Below are 13,675 nucleotides of genomic sequence, written 5' to 3' on the forward strand. Positions count from 1 at the left end.
TTTTCTTCATTACCCATTCAAGCTGTCTCCAGCCATTATTAGATGGAGAACTTGTTTGCAATTAAATGTTTAGTTTATTTGTTTGTTGTTAAGAGCAAAGCTACACAATGGGCTAGCTCTGCTGCACCCATCACAGGTATCAAGACCTGGTTTTTAGTGTTCTAAGTTTTCAGCCTTACTGCTGAGCCAATAAGAAGCTTGTAATTAAATGGCATCATTATTATAATAATAATAACTACTTAAACAAAAAGGAAGATACAATAATCATCAACATCAAAATAAAGAAGAAATATCTGAAACTTTAAAAAACACTATCAACTACTAAAAAATATTCAGTTACATATTTAACACTGGAAGTTGTAACAAATATAGATTTTTCATTGTAGCACAAACTACACCAGGATACAGATAGACAGACACAAAGAATAATTCTATTTTTACAATAGTCTAATTCCTAAGAACAACTCAACTTGGTCAAGTGTTAATTGGTTTATTTCTAAACATGTAGCATAATACATTGTTTAATGTAATGTAAATACTTTCCTGATAAATAGCATACCACCAATGTATTACTGTGTATGCTTGCTTATATCTACTCTATAAAAAAAAAAATAAAAAAGTGTCCCCTGCAATAACACGTGCTATTAAATGTGTCAAGGCACTAAGTAACGACAACAATTCCTTCCGTGACCAAATTACTGGTGGTTCACTGGCTCAGTTCATGGAAATAATAGAGTTAAGGAAATGGGTCATAACTAATAATTAGACGTTTATGATGACTTGAGAAATGTCTAAAGGTTTGGGAGGAAGAGAGAACGACGTTGACAAGAAGAATCAAGACGACAACATTCGACAAAACATATTGTAACAAACGCCCCATATACAGGGTCTCCTAGTTAGAAACAGCTTCTATTACGAAATTTTATATACCTGCTAAGGCTTACTGGCGCGCAAAGCTACACAAATGGCTACCTGCGCATAGCTATCCCTAATTTTGAATTGATAGACAAAAGGGAAGGTAGCTAGTCAACAGCGTACAATGCTAACCCTTGTCTGACCGAATACTGGGATTTAATCGTCATTCTACTGCGCCCGTTTTTGTTGCAACCGGCTACGAGTCAGGAACCCCGAATTCACTCTTGGAGCACACTAGCCACTGCGCCAAGCTCGGCCTTCCTGATGAGAGAGAGAAAGTAAGTGGCGCAATAGTCAGTGGTCATTTCCAATTTATAATTCAAAAACAAGTTCCGACTGACACTCCATACGTTGAAAGTATTTCTACAAAATTTCCAAAGCAGGTCAACTAGCACCAAGGAACATTACTAAATCAACATGCCTTAAACGTTTAGGTTCGATCTGGGTTAAATGTAAACAATGAACTACACAAGTCGTGTTTGTTGTTGCGGTTTTCCTTTAAATAAGTTAAGGTCACGCCTTTCACCTACGAACCGACTACGATTAGTTACTTTAGAATTTTCAACACTTATATAACTTTAACATAATGTACCCTATTAATATATATAAAAGCCTTAATTCTTTCATGTGTGTGTTTTATTAGATATTTATTTTTCAGACAGAAAACAAATTTACTACTATCTAACCGAGAAAGATTTATACCCGCATTCCCACTTGACAATTGGTTGGAATAATGAAAGTATCAGTCTAAGACACAGGTTTATTAGATACTAGCATAAGATACCGCTAACAAAAACAAATGCTCAAAACCAAGCAATACATTTTTCAAGCCTTGAACTAATAAAAAAGAAACGATTGCGTAACATTTAAAATAGGCCCGGCATGGCCAGATAGTTAGGGCACTCGACTCGCAATCTGAGAGTCGCGGGTTCGAATCTCCGACCCACCAAACATGCTCGTCCTTTCAACCGTGGCGGCGTTATAAAGTGACGGTCAATCCCACTATTCGTTGGTAAAAGAGTAGCCCAAGAGTTGGCGGTGGGTGGTGATGAGTAGCTGCCTTCCCTCTAGTCTTACACTGCTAAATTAGGGACGGCAAGTGCAGATAGCCCTCGTGTAGCTTTGCGCGAAATCCATAACAAACAAACACTTAAAATATAGCATTAACTATTGCAAAATATTTTGAACACATTATAAATGAAAAACGTATTTAACATGTCCAGAATTTTAGAGAACGCACTTTCTTGCTGTTTCCGAAGTCTAATTACAATATTATCCAGTTCAAATAATATGGCCAAAAAACAAAAAAAACAAAAAAAACGTCATTTCTAGTTGTTGAAAAGTTACAGTTAGAGCATTCAGTACTGACATTGAATCATGGCCTGTTATACTGACATTCAACTTTGTTTTTTCCTAAGAACTGCCTTATATGTTTTGCTTATCTACAGTTTCCCTGATATTTCTACGTTTCCCAAGTTTGTAGCCGTTCTGTTGAAAGATTTAATGTTTTTAATGTAGACTAGTAGTGCAAAAAATTAAATAAAAAGATACAATGACTGCATCTTCATTTATAACCACTTCCCCAATTTTTTTTCTTTTAGCCATGCTTTTTCTATTCCTTTCTACACTCCAGTGATATGGTTTTCTGATATTAGAAATATTAATAACCCTTGATAGCTTAAGATAAAAATATTAAATATTCAAAATATATTTTGAAATCATAACGCATTCAGTCTGACTTTATCAGATTTTTTACTGCTTAGACCTGGAAAATACCTTGGCTTCCTACTTGAATTCAAACAACTAGCGAAGTATTTAAGTATAAAATGCTATATATAAACCGATAACAGAACGATGCCTGTAATTGAAGTATTCTTATATTTAGAAGCGATCATTACTCAGTCGATTAAACAAGACTGTTCTCAAAAATTATTCACTGCCATTTTAATCAAAGTGAAATATCTCCTAAACATATATTGATCAACAAGTTACACCTTTTTGTCACTTTGTAATCAAATTATATCTGTACTGACTTCGTATTGCAACATATTGTTACGTCTCCGTTTGTTAATTAACTTTCCGTAACTTCGTTCCGACGAAACTTAAGCAACACAAGTTCTTTCTTAATAAAAACTGGTTTATTCTTTCCGAATATAACTTTACCGATACACTCAACTTCAACAATCGCGCTAAACAAACGCTATAACAACGAACGTGCTCAAGTGTTATTAGAAATTAACTGTAAGAGAAAACTGACATCAGAGAGAATAAAACCCATGACTCTGTTTGCTGCAACACTGCTTTATCATACTTATTTTACAAGTAAATTGGTAAAGCTTAAGAGTTCTATAAGCTCCATCCTTATAAACAAATAAAGTGAGAATTGACACTGATGCTAGTCGATACATAATAGCTTAGTTGTTTAAAAAAGAATGAAAATTGGCAAGCAAAAAAGAACACAGATGTAATCACTTATTTATATGTACTTAAATATTCTTAAAGGGACAGAAGAAAAAAAATATGGAGAGAAACTTCTCTTAGAATGAGAAGGGAAATTGTTCCAAAATAGTATTTACGTGTGGATACCCACAAAATTCTTACAAAGTTTAACAAAAAATCTGTTGAATACTACAGGAAGAGTTGATAACAAAAAATGATGGGGGAAGGGGGTAATATGGGTATACTTTTCAAAGTCTTTAATCAACAATACTGATTATTTGAAGCTTGACAAACTACTACAACTGTGCTATCAAGATAAGATTATTAAATAATACAAATATAGGATATTGAATGTACAAGTGAAGAAACTACTGTATTTAAAAATATGTTGCTTGTTCTTCTAAAATTTAGAAGAAATACAAAACTACTGGAGTAACTACAATATGAAATATATCACTTTGAAACAAGAAACAAGGCAAATGATCATACAGCATTATCAAGTTAAACAAGCTACTCTCTAATATTGTTTATTTTACATTTCTATTTTAGAACAAAATTTAAAATGATATTTGTTTAAAAACAAGCTACTCACTAATTTTCTGCTTTTTTTACATTTTTGTTTTACAACAAAATTTGAAATGATATTTACTTACAAAGTAAATCCTCTTGCTATGAGTTCAGCTTCTTGTACTATAAGAATACATTTCTTAAGCAGTTCATTTGTCTGAGTTGTGCTACTGATGAGTTGGTTAATTCTTCTTTTCCCATCTTCTAAAGCTTTCTGAGACCAATATTTATTAAAAATCTCCTTTAATATAACTGTCATGGTTACAAGAAAGATTATAACTAGAAACAGCTCCAAACCACATCTAAATAGATGTTCCTTTTCCCCAACTGTTGGGTGCAACCTTTTCCAAATATATGAAAGGAAAATGATAAACAGTGCCAGAAACCTGTACAAACAAGAATAAAAGTCCAATAAATATTTTTTCATTTCTTTATATATCATTTATGAAAATGAAATTTACCCTAGTAATACTTTATATCCAAAGTTATCTGTAATTTCATGGTTTATACTTCAACAATAAAACAGGATTTTTCCCATTTTAAACATGGACAAAACTTGTAATTGTTAAACACAATAAGGAACAGTTGGAGTCTTCCAATATTAATTAGATTTAACAGAATATATAATATAGCAATAAGCAGCAATTTTGGATATCAAGTTACTTACCAGTAAAATCTAAATGTTGAGATACTAGACACACCATCTGAGCCAGAAGTTAATTCATCATCTTGACTAAAATTCTTTAAAAAGGCTTTATAATCTTCTATTAAAACATCGTTGCTTAACATACATGAAAGTAGTTTTTTTTCAACTTCTTTTTGCTAAAGAGAGAAAAAAACAAGAATTTGGAAATGAATTAAATAAGAGTATTGTTTAAACATCCAAAACTAGTGAAAAAGATCAACAAATCTAATGATTAATTCTTCACCACAGAAAAGATTAAACTGATGAATACAATTAACACACACTATATTTAAAGAAAATGTACTAATAATATGTGAAGATATGTGGTATCATAGCAGATTCAAACAACTCATTAATTGTCTCTGATTACATACACATATTAGGCTTCTTCTAAGTCCCCATAAAACTTAAATATTTTTACTCACAAGTGTAAAAACTTCAAGATAATACAACTTCTTTCAGATGCTGGAAGTGCTTAAATTCTAAAAGGCATTTAAAAATGTTAAAATAATAGTTTACCTACTTAATAGTGGTAATACATCTTAGTGATAAAAGTATTAAATTTTACTATTAAATGTAATAAACATGATGAAAATTTCATGCTTAAATAATGTTATTTTGCCACATTAAAATTTCTTAACTGTGATAAAGAAATATTTTACACCAAGTTAAAATCATCAGAAAAACATAACTTTCCAAATTAGGTTAGCCTACATTAAATTTATTGTTAAGTCTACAGATTCTGAGATAAGTATATCATCATAAACAGATTCTGTTATCTTATACAAACCAATTATTGGTCTAGTTAAAAATTAATAACCAAAACTAAATCAATTTTCTCTATTTTCAATAACAAGTCCATATTCATCCATAATATCTGAAAATATTGGGTGAAATTCTGTCAGTACTCACTAGTACTCAGTATCAGGACTTACTTGATCTACTTTTCATCCAACCCACAAACCTTCCATCATACTGTCAAAAAGCAGACACATAACAACTCACAGAATCTAAACAATAATTAAGTCTTCTTCAAATGAACTGCTAAGTGAGCAAACAACAGTTCTTATTGGCAAAAAAAAGATTATAAGGAGAAGTTTTAGCAACTTCAATCATTATTAAACCAATTGAGGAGTCTCACCCAATTGTGTGACTTGTGTGATTGGTCAATAATGATAAATGCATCCAAATGACGTGCCATGTTCTGTACCTGCCTGATATTAGCATGTACAATGTCTTTTTGTCATTCAACGGAATAGGAGACAAAATAAAAGATGATATCTGACAATTATGAATTTTCAGATTATTTGCCTATTTAATTATGTTTCTTTCTTTACAACCATCAAAACAATGGTTGTATACATTTCCTTTATTTTTAATAAACTATATTATAAATTACAAATATGAAAAAAAATCCTTTGCTGTATTTATATATGAGTACTGGAACTTTTTTGTTGTTGAGAGTTTCATCCCTACTGAACACACACTGTAGAAATGCAACAATTTTCACTCTTACTAAGACACACAATTACATTAATCACATGTACACATCTATAAAAATATCTAAAAAAAGATACACCATGAACAGAAACAAACCCATTTACAAAAGTCCTGGTGATACTCTAAGTTCTAATGTTTAAACTAAGCAATCAGAAGTCACTGGGTCATTGATATGATTGATAACCTATACAATCTTTTAAGCACAATTATCAATTAACTACATTTTTTATTATAATTACTAGATACTAATTAATACTTAGTTTCCATCCTACATTTTGATTCTAATCTGTTGTCATCTTCACAGATGTCCTGAAAATGACAGTAAGCTGTGGTAAGGGCTTGGATTTGATCTTGTGTCTCCTTGTTAGAATGACTGATATCAGATCACTTCAACCTTATCATATGTAATAACATAAAATCAAGTTGAAGTGTGAAAGACAAAATTAAAGATAAGCTTACAGTAAATTCCAACTATGCTAGTCTGTGAATAAATACTTATACTATTTTATTTTTTGTAATTTGTTTGTGGTTTGGCAACTAAAAAATAAAAATTGTTGTGAAATAAGCAAAAAATGAAAGCTAATTTCCTTTATTTGACCAACTTTATCAGCATAATTTAGATAATTTCTATTAACTTAAATAATGACCTGTATCTCCAGAATGTATCTTTATTAGCAAACTATTGAGCTTATAAAGATACATGTTGGAGAGATAGGTTGTTATTTTATTTACACTAATAGAAATGTCTAATAATAAACTCAAGTTTGTATTAAACAAAGTTAAGAATAATACTTTAGCTTTCAAACTTTAATTTTGATAATAACAGTTACAACAATTTGTTAAAGATTTTTTTTTTTGGCAAGCTGAAAAAATATGCTCTGCTCCTCATGCATGCTGATGCATTTTTTTGCCTAGTTTCTTTCTACATGAACTGTGAAAGATAATACTATACCTTACATAAAACAGATTATCAATTACCATATCCAAATTAAGTGTACATACATCTTCAATACAATCTTCCATCTGTATGAGCATTTTCCCAATTGCTAACTTATCACTGTAACAATTCTACTTCTAATATTACTGTTTTACATACCTCTGATATGATTGTTGTTTGTTATTAAGCACATAGCTACACAAAGAGCTATCTGTGCTCTGCCCACCACGGGTATCAAAACCCGGTTTTTAGCAGCACAAGTCCGCAGACATACCACTGTGCCACTGGGGGGCACCTCTGATATGAAATTTGTAATGCCATAATGGGTTAATGATGAGAAATGTGGTAAAAACATATGCAATCTAATTTGATTTTAATCACAAGTTCTAGTATGAGATAGTGTTGTGGTGTTGTTATTCATTTATACGTTTTTCCTTTTATATTTAGCTAGCTATATTTTTATTAAGTTCAAATGTTAGCTCACCTAACTTCTAATTTGTATGAAGTATTAAACAAATCATTTTTATATTAAGACATCAACAAAAGGGTTACCTTAACAATGAAAGGAAGTAAAGAACCTGTGAAGTTAAACAGGACTGTTAATAAGAGTTGCAACTACAGATCTGTGATATATAAGGGATATCTGATTTATAAAAAGAAACAGACTATTACTGATACTCAATCTATATTTGTGATTTCACATTATTTCACAAAGTGTTTTACATTGTTAATTTGAGTAATCTAATAAATTAGGTATTTTTCTTCTGCTTCTTTTTTCTTAAGTTGTTAAACATCATTATTATCACTTAGTGTGAGCTGATATTAACAACATTGTTTTTTGTAATATTTGTATTTTTGTTTGAAATTGGAGATTGAGATATTCATTTACAAAACCCTGGCCAGGCCTACTTAATTATCAATTATTGATATTTAATAAAACTTGTATTACGTTTACTTTAATAAACTTATATAGTAGTTGCTTGGTTTGTTATATCATAACTATTAATCTATTTCTGGTCACATATATACTTGTTGACTTTTGAACTCAAAATAATTCTATTTCACAAAAAAATTACCATAGCTACATGTAGAGAAAATTAATGAGTCAAAGTTGGCTACCGTGCACTTTCCACTCTTATGTTCACATACGAAATACTAATACTCAAGAAAAATAATTTCTACATTGACATTATGAATTAATAACCTGAGTAAATGTGATATTCTCTTTTGCATAGAGAACAGTTATCCTGTTCATGTGATATAATTTGTGGTTCTGCTATTCTAAATAAATTTTACTTTCAACATGACTTTAAAACTGGTTTCTAATTATTAAATCTTCTTATTTATGCCACATAAATTTTTGAGATAAAGAATGAAACTTTATGGATGTTGAATGCTAACTGTTTTTGGTATGTCTCATTGTGTCTCAACCACAAATTTTACACAATTTCTAACAGCATATACATTTGTAGCTACACGTATACTTCAATACTTACATAATTCCTCTCTCTTTCCAGATAAGAACTTCTTACTTGTTGGTAGAGGTTAGAAAAAATGTTCAGAGGATAGAGCTAAACAAAATGCATAATTACCCAATTAATTGTTAGTTAAATGATAAATTTAGTCTAAAAATGACAATTAATAGAAATCTATATAGGTGTAGTTAAAATAAGTAATAATTCACACCATCCACACAATCACAATGGTAAAGGTTTTTAAAAATTAAAATATTTTGTAAATTAAAAGTTCTGCAATAATGTTCAAAATAAGTTTTTACTAAATTTATCTGTAAGACTTCAGTTTATCTAATCACAAACCCACACTAGATTTAAGTGAGGAAAAACTGAAGATCTTCTGGTATTTCTTACTGAACATTTCAACCCTAAAATAACTACATTTTTTTAACTATTAAAGCACCAAATTGGTTGAAAGTCCATAATATATTAGTTACAGGGGCCTAATAACATATTGTAAAATCACACAAGAAATACAAACCAAAATACCATCAATACTGCAGTTAATACCACTAATTATTAATGGGATCCTGTATGTATTTTACATAGAAAACGAGTGATTTCACCAATTATTTTCAATACATTCTTTACACCGAATGCTCTAACATGCAAGATCATAAAATTATTTAATATACAACTTGCGTCATATTAGTAGACAAAGTATAGAAATAAGTCAACGATTCGAACGTTAAGATCAAACAACTCTGTAGCTTAGCAAAAAGAGAAAATATCAACTGTGTTAAGTTTATTAACAAAAACTGAAAATTGATTCAATTGTGTTAAAAAAATTAAATTACCCAATCTGTAATAAAAACCGATAGTGCTGAGTTATGTTCCACGAACCAAAAGCATGAAACAAATAATAACATGGAACCTGCCACAACAATCTAGTCTGGTGTATTAAGGCTCAATATTTATCTGTTACTATCCAAAGAACTTGTGCTCACAAGATAATTTTATTATAAAGGAGAAAAAAAAAGTTTTTCATAGTGATACACATAACTTTTCAGTGTACTGTCTATAATCAGTATTAAAGCCTTTTCTTTCTCTGTAGTTATTAAGCAAACTTACCAGTAGCTCCTTAAAACAGCTCTTGTGGCAACAATAAAATGGAAGGTAATTTTCAACTAAAGGTACCTCGCTACATTTCTCTTTTGATGATTCAAGTTGGAAAATGTCTGTTTCCAAAAATCCCGTTTCTCTCAAGTGTTGATACAATGGTGAGTTCTATACAGAATCATAAATTAAGATGTAGTACAATTTAAATTACATACATATATGAAAGTTAGAAGATAAGATTTAGTTTAATTAATTTTTACCACCCAGGACTGTAACCTACAATCAGAACTAATCTATTCTTACAAATCAAGTGTGCAATAGACTTTTTTTATTCTCAGTAAAGTTATAATTACTATACACTCAATGTTCAACATGTATATGGTATTCTCCAAAAAAATACTACACTAAATTAAAAACAATTTATACAATACTTCTTTTGTACATACTATTTACTACATGTTTAAACAACTTAAACATATCTATATTTTCACATAACTCAAAATTAAGGCCTATAACCCACTTTTATAACTAAAAACTATAATGACACTTGACCTCAAATGAAAGATTTATAACTAAACAGGATGCTTAGCTATATATGTATTAAAAACTAATAAGCTGCAGATGGCTTTAAAAAACAAACCCAGTTCTTTAAAGTAGTGAGATATGTTTTCAATTCAGTATTAGATTACATGTTAGGCTACATTATTTTATTTTACACAAACTGAACACTGTATAAAAATGAAACAATAATGGCTTTAATTAGTATATTAAAATAATAAAAAATATAAATGTTATAACATATGTTAATAATCTTAGGCCAAGTATTACATATACAATAAATACAATAAAAGCATGTAAGTTTTAATGAGAATTCTGAAAAAAACTCTCTATATTTTTTTTTCAGGAAACTTAAGCAGGTGTAAGCAACATACAGTGCAATGTGGTGCCTTTAAATTACTCATAAGGTTTATTTGTTTGGTATTAAGCATAAAGCTACATACTGTACTATCTGTGCTGTGCTCATCACAGGTACCGAGACCAAATTTTTTGCATTATAAGCCTACACACTTACTGCCGAACCAATGGGGTGGGGGGTAAGAAAGATAGACTCTTTAATGTTGTAAATGCTCTCCACAAAGTGCAAGCACATTTTTGGTTTATTTGCAGCCAGATAAATAGTATTTGGAGGTCAGTAACTAACTGTCACTGCTTATTTAACTGGCAGTTGCTGACATATAATTGATTTACATAAGCATTACAAAAGTTAGGGAAAATAATGAATAAATAATAAAAGATTTGGGATTTTCATTTTGCATCTGAAAGTACAACTTTTGAAGCCTGCAAATCATATATATATATATTGCAAACTGTGGTGACTGTACAAGATTTTGTCTGTCTCCTGTTTGAAAAGCTGTGCACAAAAGCCAAGCTCAACATTCACTTTTGAAATGGTGGGAGAATAGACGTGAATAATGTTGATGCCAAATTTTATTTCACAAGCAGGATATTCTACACTAAATTATTAAGAATTAATTACACTATCATTCACATTTTAAAATGTAACGTAACTTAAAGAATAAAAATGTAGATTTACTGTATGTTATTATTGAGTGGCTCTTAGCTTGACTGAAATGATGAACAATTACTTTCTTTGGTGGGCTGTATAAGTAGGTAAGAGCTTTGGCTCTGAGTGAAACCAAGAGTGCAACACAATAAACTTTTTTAAAGTCCATGAAGTAATTTAAATTTATAGCTTAACTTAAACTTTTCCCATCACTGAGAATATGTACTTGTGCTTGTAAGTTTACAGATAATTTCATCTCAGATCAATAGAAAAGAAATAAAGGCTTGTAAATGATACATATTTATATTAGTTATACTGAGGATTATAATTTATTTCTCGAGTTCAAAACTACAAACATTAATACTAGTAGGCCTACATGGAAAAAAAAAAATATATATATATATATACATATAATAAGAAACAAAAATTAAAAAATAAAATATTAGACCTTAGCACATTTCATATGTAATAAATTTAACAAACTATTTTACTATACAACTACTAGTACCACTACTTAGCATTATCACAAATGTAATCTGTCAGCTCTTTGAAACTGAAACTTGAAAGGACAAGTTCAGAGTGCAAAAACAAATAGGTAATACTAATTATTATAATTATATTTTTAATTTATAGTGTCCTGGCTTAAGAATATAAGCACCTCAAAAACCATTGATAATGTCTGAAATACCCACAATATTTCAACACATATATAACCTTACTGAACATGAACTCTTTCATTTTAAATTTTCATACATGGAAAACCGAAAACGTGAAATTACCACTACCAAGTGATAATGTAATGGATGTTTCACTTTGAGTGTTTCTGCTCGATTCTTTGCTTGTGACTTGTGTTGTAACTTGTATTGGTGATTGATAATAATATGATCAACATATACTCTATGGCAAGACTGTTCATTTTATTATGTGAGGACACTGTAACTTGTAAGTGTATATAGCAGATAAAGTATATATTCACTCGTAAGTTCTTCGAATCGTAGTATAGCAGTTATACTACAGAGTACGAAAAGGCTTAAAATTTAAATCGTCTCAGCTTCACTCAGTCGGTATCATAAGGCTCAGGTTACAGGCTGACATTGACAACTTAGATATAAATTCTTACTGGAATTTTTTAATTAATTAAAATTATTTTGTTTCGTATTCATCTAACACAATTACAGGGCATTTGGTAAATAACACTATTACGTATCCTAAAAATTACCTCTAGCACAATTTCTTCGTCTTCCAACTCCAACCCGCCGGCCATTGTTCACCAAAAAACAAGTAATAATAATAATTCTCATTTTCCCCTCAATTTTTTTAACTATTTTCTTTTCTTTTTTCTCTGACAAATTGGGAACTAGATATAACAGTTACATGAGACATCTGAGAACAAATATGTATTTCAAAATAACTGTTAATAGTATACAGAAGTGAAAAGTATAAATATTGTTGCGTATCTGCTTGTTTGTTAATTTCCGGTATAAATTCTTTCCGAGGAACTTCAGCGATACAAGTCCTTTCTTAATTAAAACTAGTTTATTCTTTCTCGTTACAACTTTGTAATACACAGAATTTCCACAGTCACTTCAAACTTAACAACCTTTATAACACACACACTATTGTTGCGTCATCGAGATCATGTGATTCTCACGCTCTCTACTTTCTAGAATTATCCTGTACTTTGACGAATGCTCTAGTATTTACTAGATAGGGTAGGCTGGTATATAAAAGAGGGGATTGTAATGTGTGTATAGAAGGATAATGTTCTCACTTTAGTATTTCTTGAATACTTAATTTGTCATTTTCAATAAAAAATGGCATGAAAGATTGTGAATTTTACAAGTCAATTGTCATAGCTTAAGAGTCCTTCCATATGCATGAAGTGAAAACTAAGACTTGCAGAATTTGAGATGCAGTACATGGTATCTTTGTTGGTCGAAACATCTGTCAAGTAAACAAAGACATTATTTGAATCCTTACAAACCAATGAAGTGAGAACTAAGACTTGCAGAATTTGAGATCCAGTACATGGTACCTTTGTTGGTCGAAACATCTGTCAAGTAAACAGAGACATTGTTTGAATCCTTACAAACCAATGAAGTGAGAACTAAGACTTGCAGAATTTGAGATGCAGTACATGGTACCTTTGTTGGTCGAAACATCTGGTCAAGTAAACAGAGACATTGTTTGAATCCTTACAAACCAATGAAGTGAGAACCGAGATTTGTGGCATTTGAGTCATTGTTACTTGGTTTGTTGAAGCATCTTTCCAATAAAGAGATGTTGTTTGAACCTTCCCATGTTTTATTTTTCCATCTTTAGATTCACAGGAGGGCTGCATTAATTAAGTAACATATTGCATTGCACAGAGAGTAACATTATTTTTATAAGGAAAGTTTACATCTTCTGAAGTTGTTTTGTATATAAAGTCACAAAATGGTTCGCAGTGACATTATACAAGTAGACATGAATTGTATTTTGCTTACACACCAACC

General features: G+C 30.4%; 1 protein-coding gene across 1 annotated transcript in view; it reads right to left on the bottom strand.

Moving 5' to 3' along the window:
• LOC111089512 (vezatin-like) overlaps nucleotides 1-12,604 on the bottom strand; it is a 16,180-nt gene extending 3,576 nt beyond the window's left edge. Inside the window, exons 1-5 of the mRNA XM_022402153.1 lie at nucleotides 12,400-12,604; nucleotides 9,629-9,784; nucleotides 8,540-8,614; nucleotides 4,589-4,743; nucleotides 4,004-4,307 (exon numbers count right to left, since the gene is read on the bottom strand). Coding sequence (XP_022257861.1) covers nucleotides 4,004-4,307; nucleotides 4,589-4,743; nucleotides 8,540-8,614; nucleotides 9,629-9,784; nucleotides 12,400-12,444 — 735 coding nt within the window. The 5' untranslated portion in view covers nucleotides 12,445-12,604. The remainder of the gene's footprint in view (nucleotides 1-4,003; nucleotides 4,308-4,588; nucleotides 4,744-8,539; nucleotides 8,615-9,628; nucleotides 9,785-12,399) is intronic.
• Nucleotides 12,605-13,675: the final 1,071 nt, after the last annotated feature.

Source organism: Limulus polyphemus, unplaced genomic scaffold, assembly GCF_000517525.1.
Source record: "Limulus polyphemus unplaced genomic scaffold, Limulus_polyphemus-2.1.2 Scaffold6481, whole genome shotgun sequence".
Taxonomy (NCBI): Eukaryota; Metazoa; Arthropoda; class Merostomata; order Xiphosura; family Limulidae; genus Limulus; species Limulus polyphemus.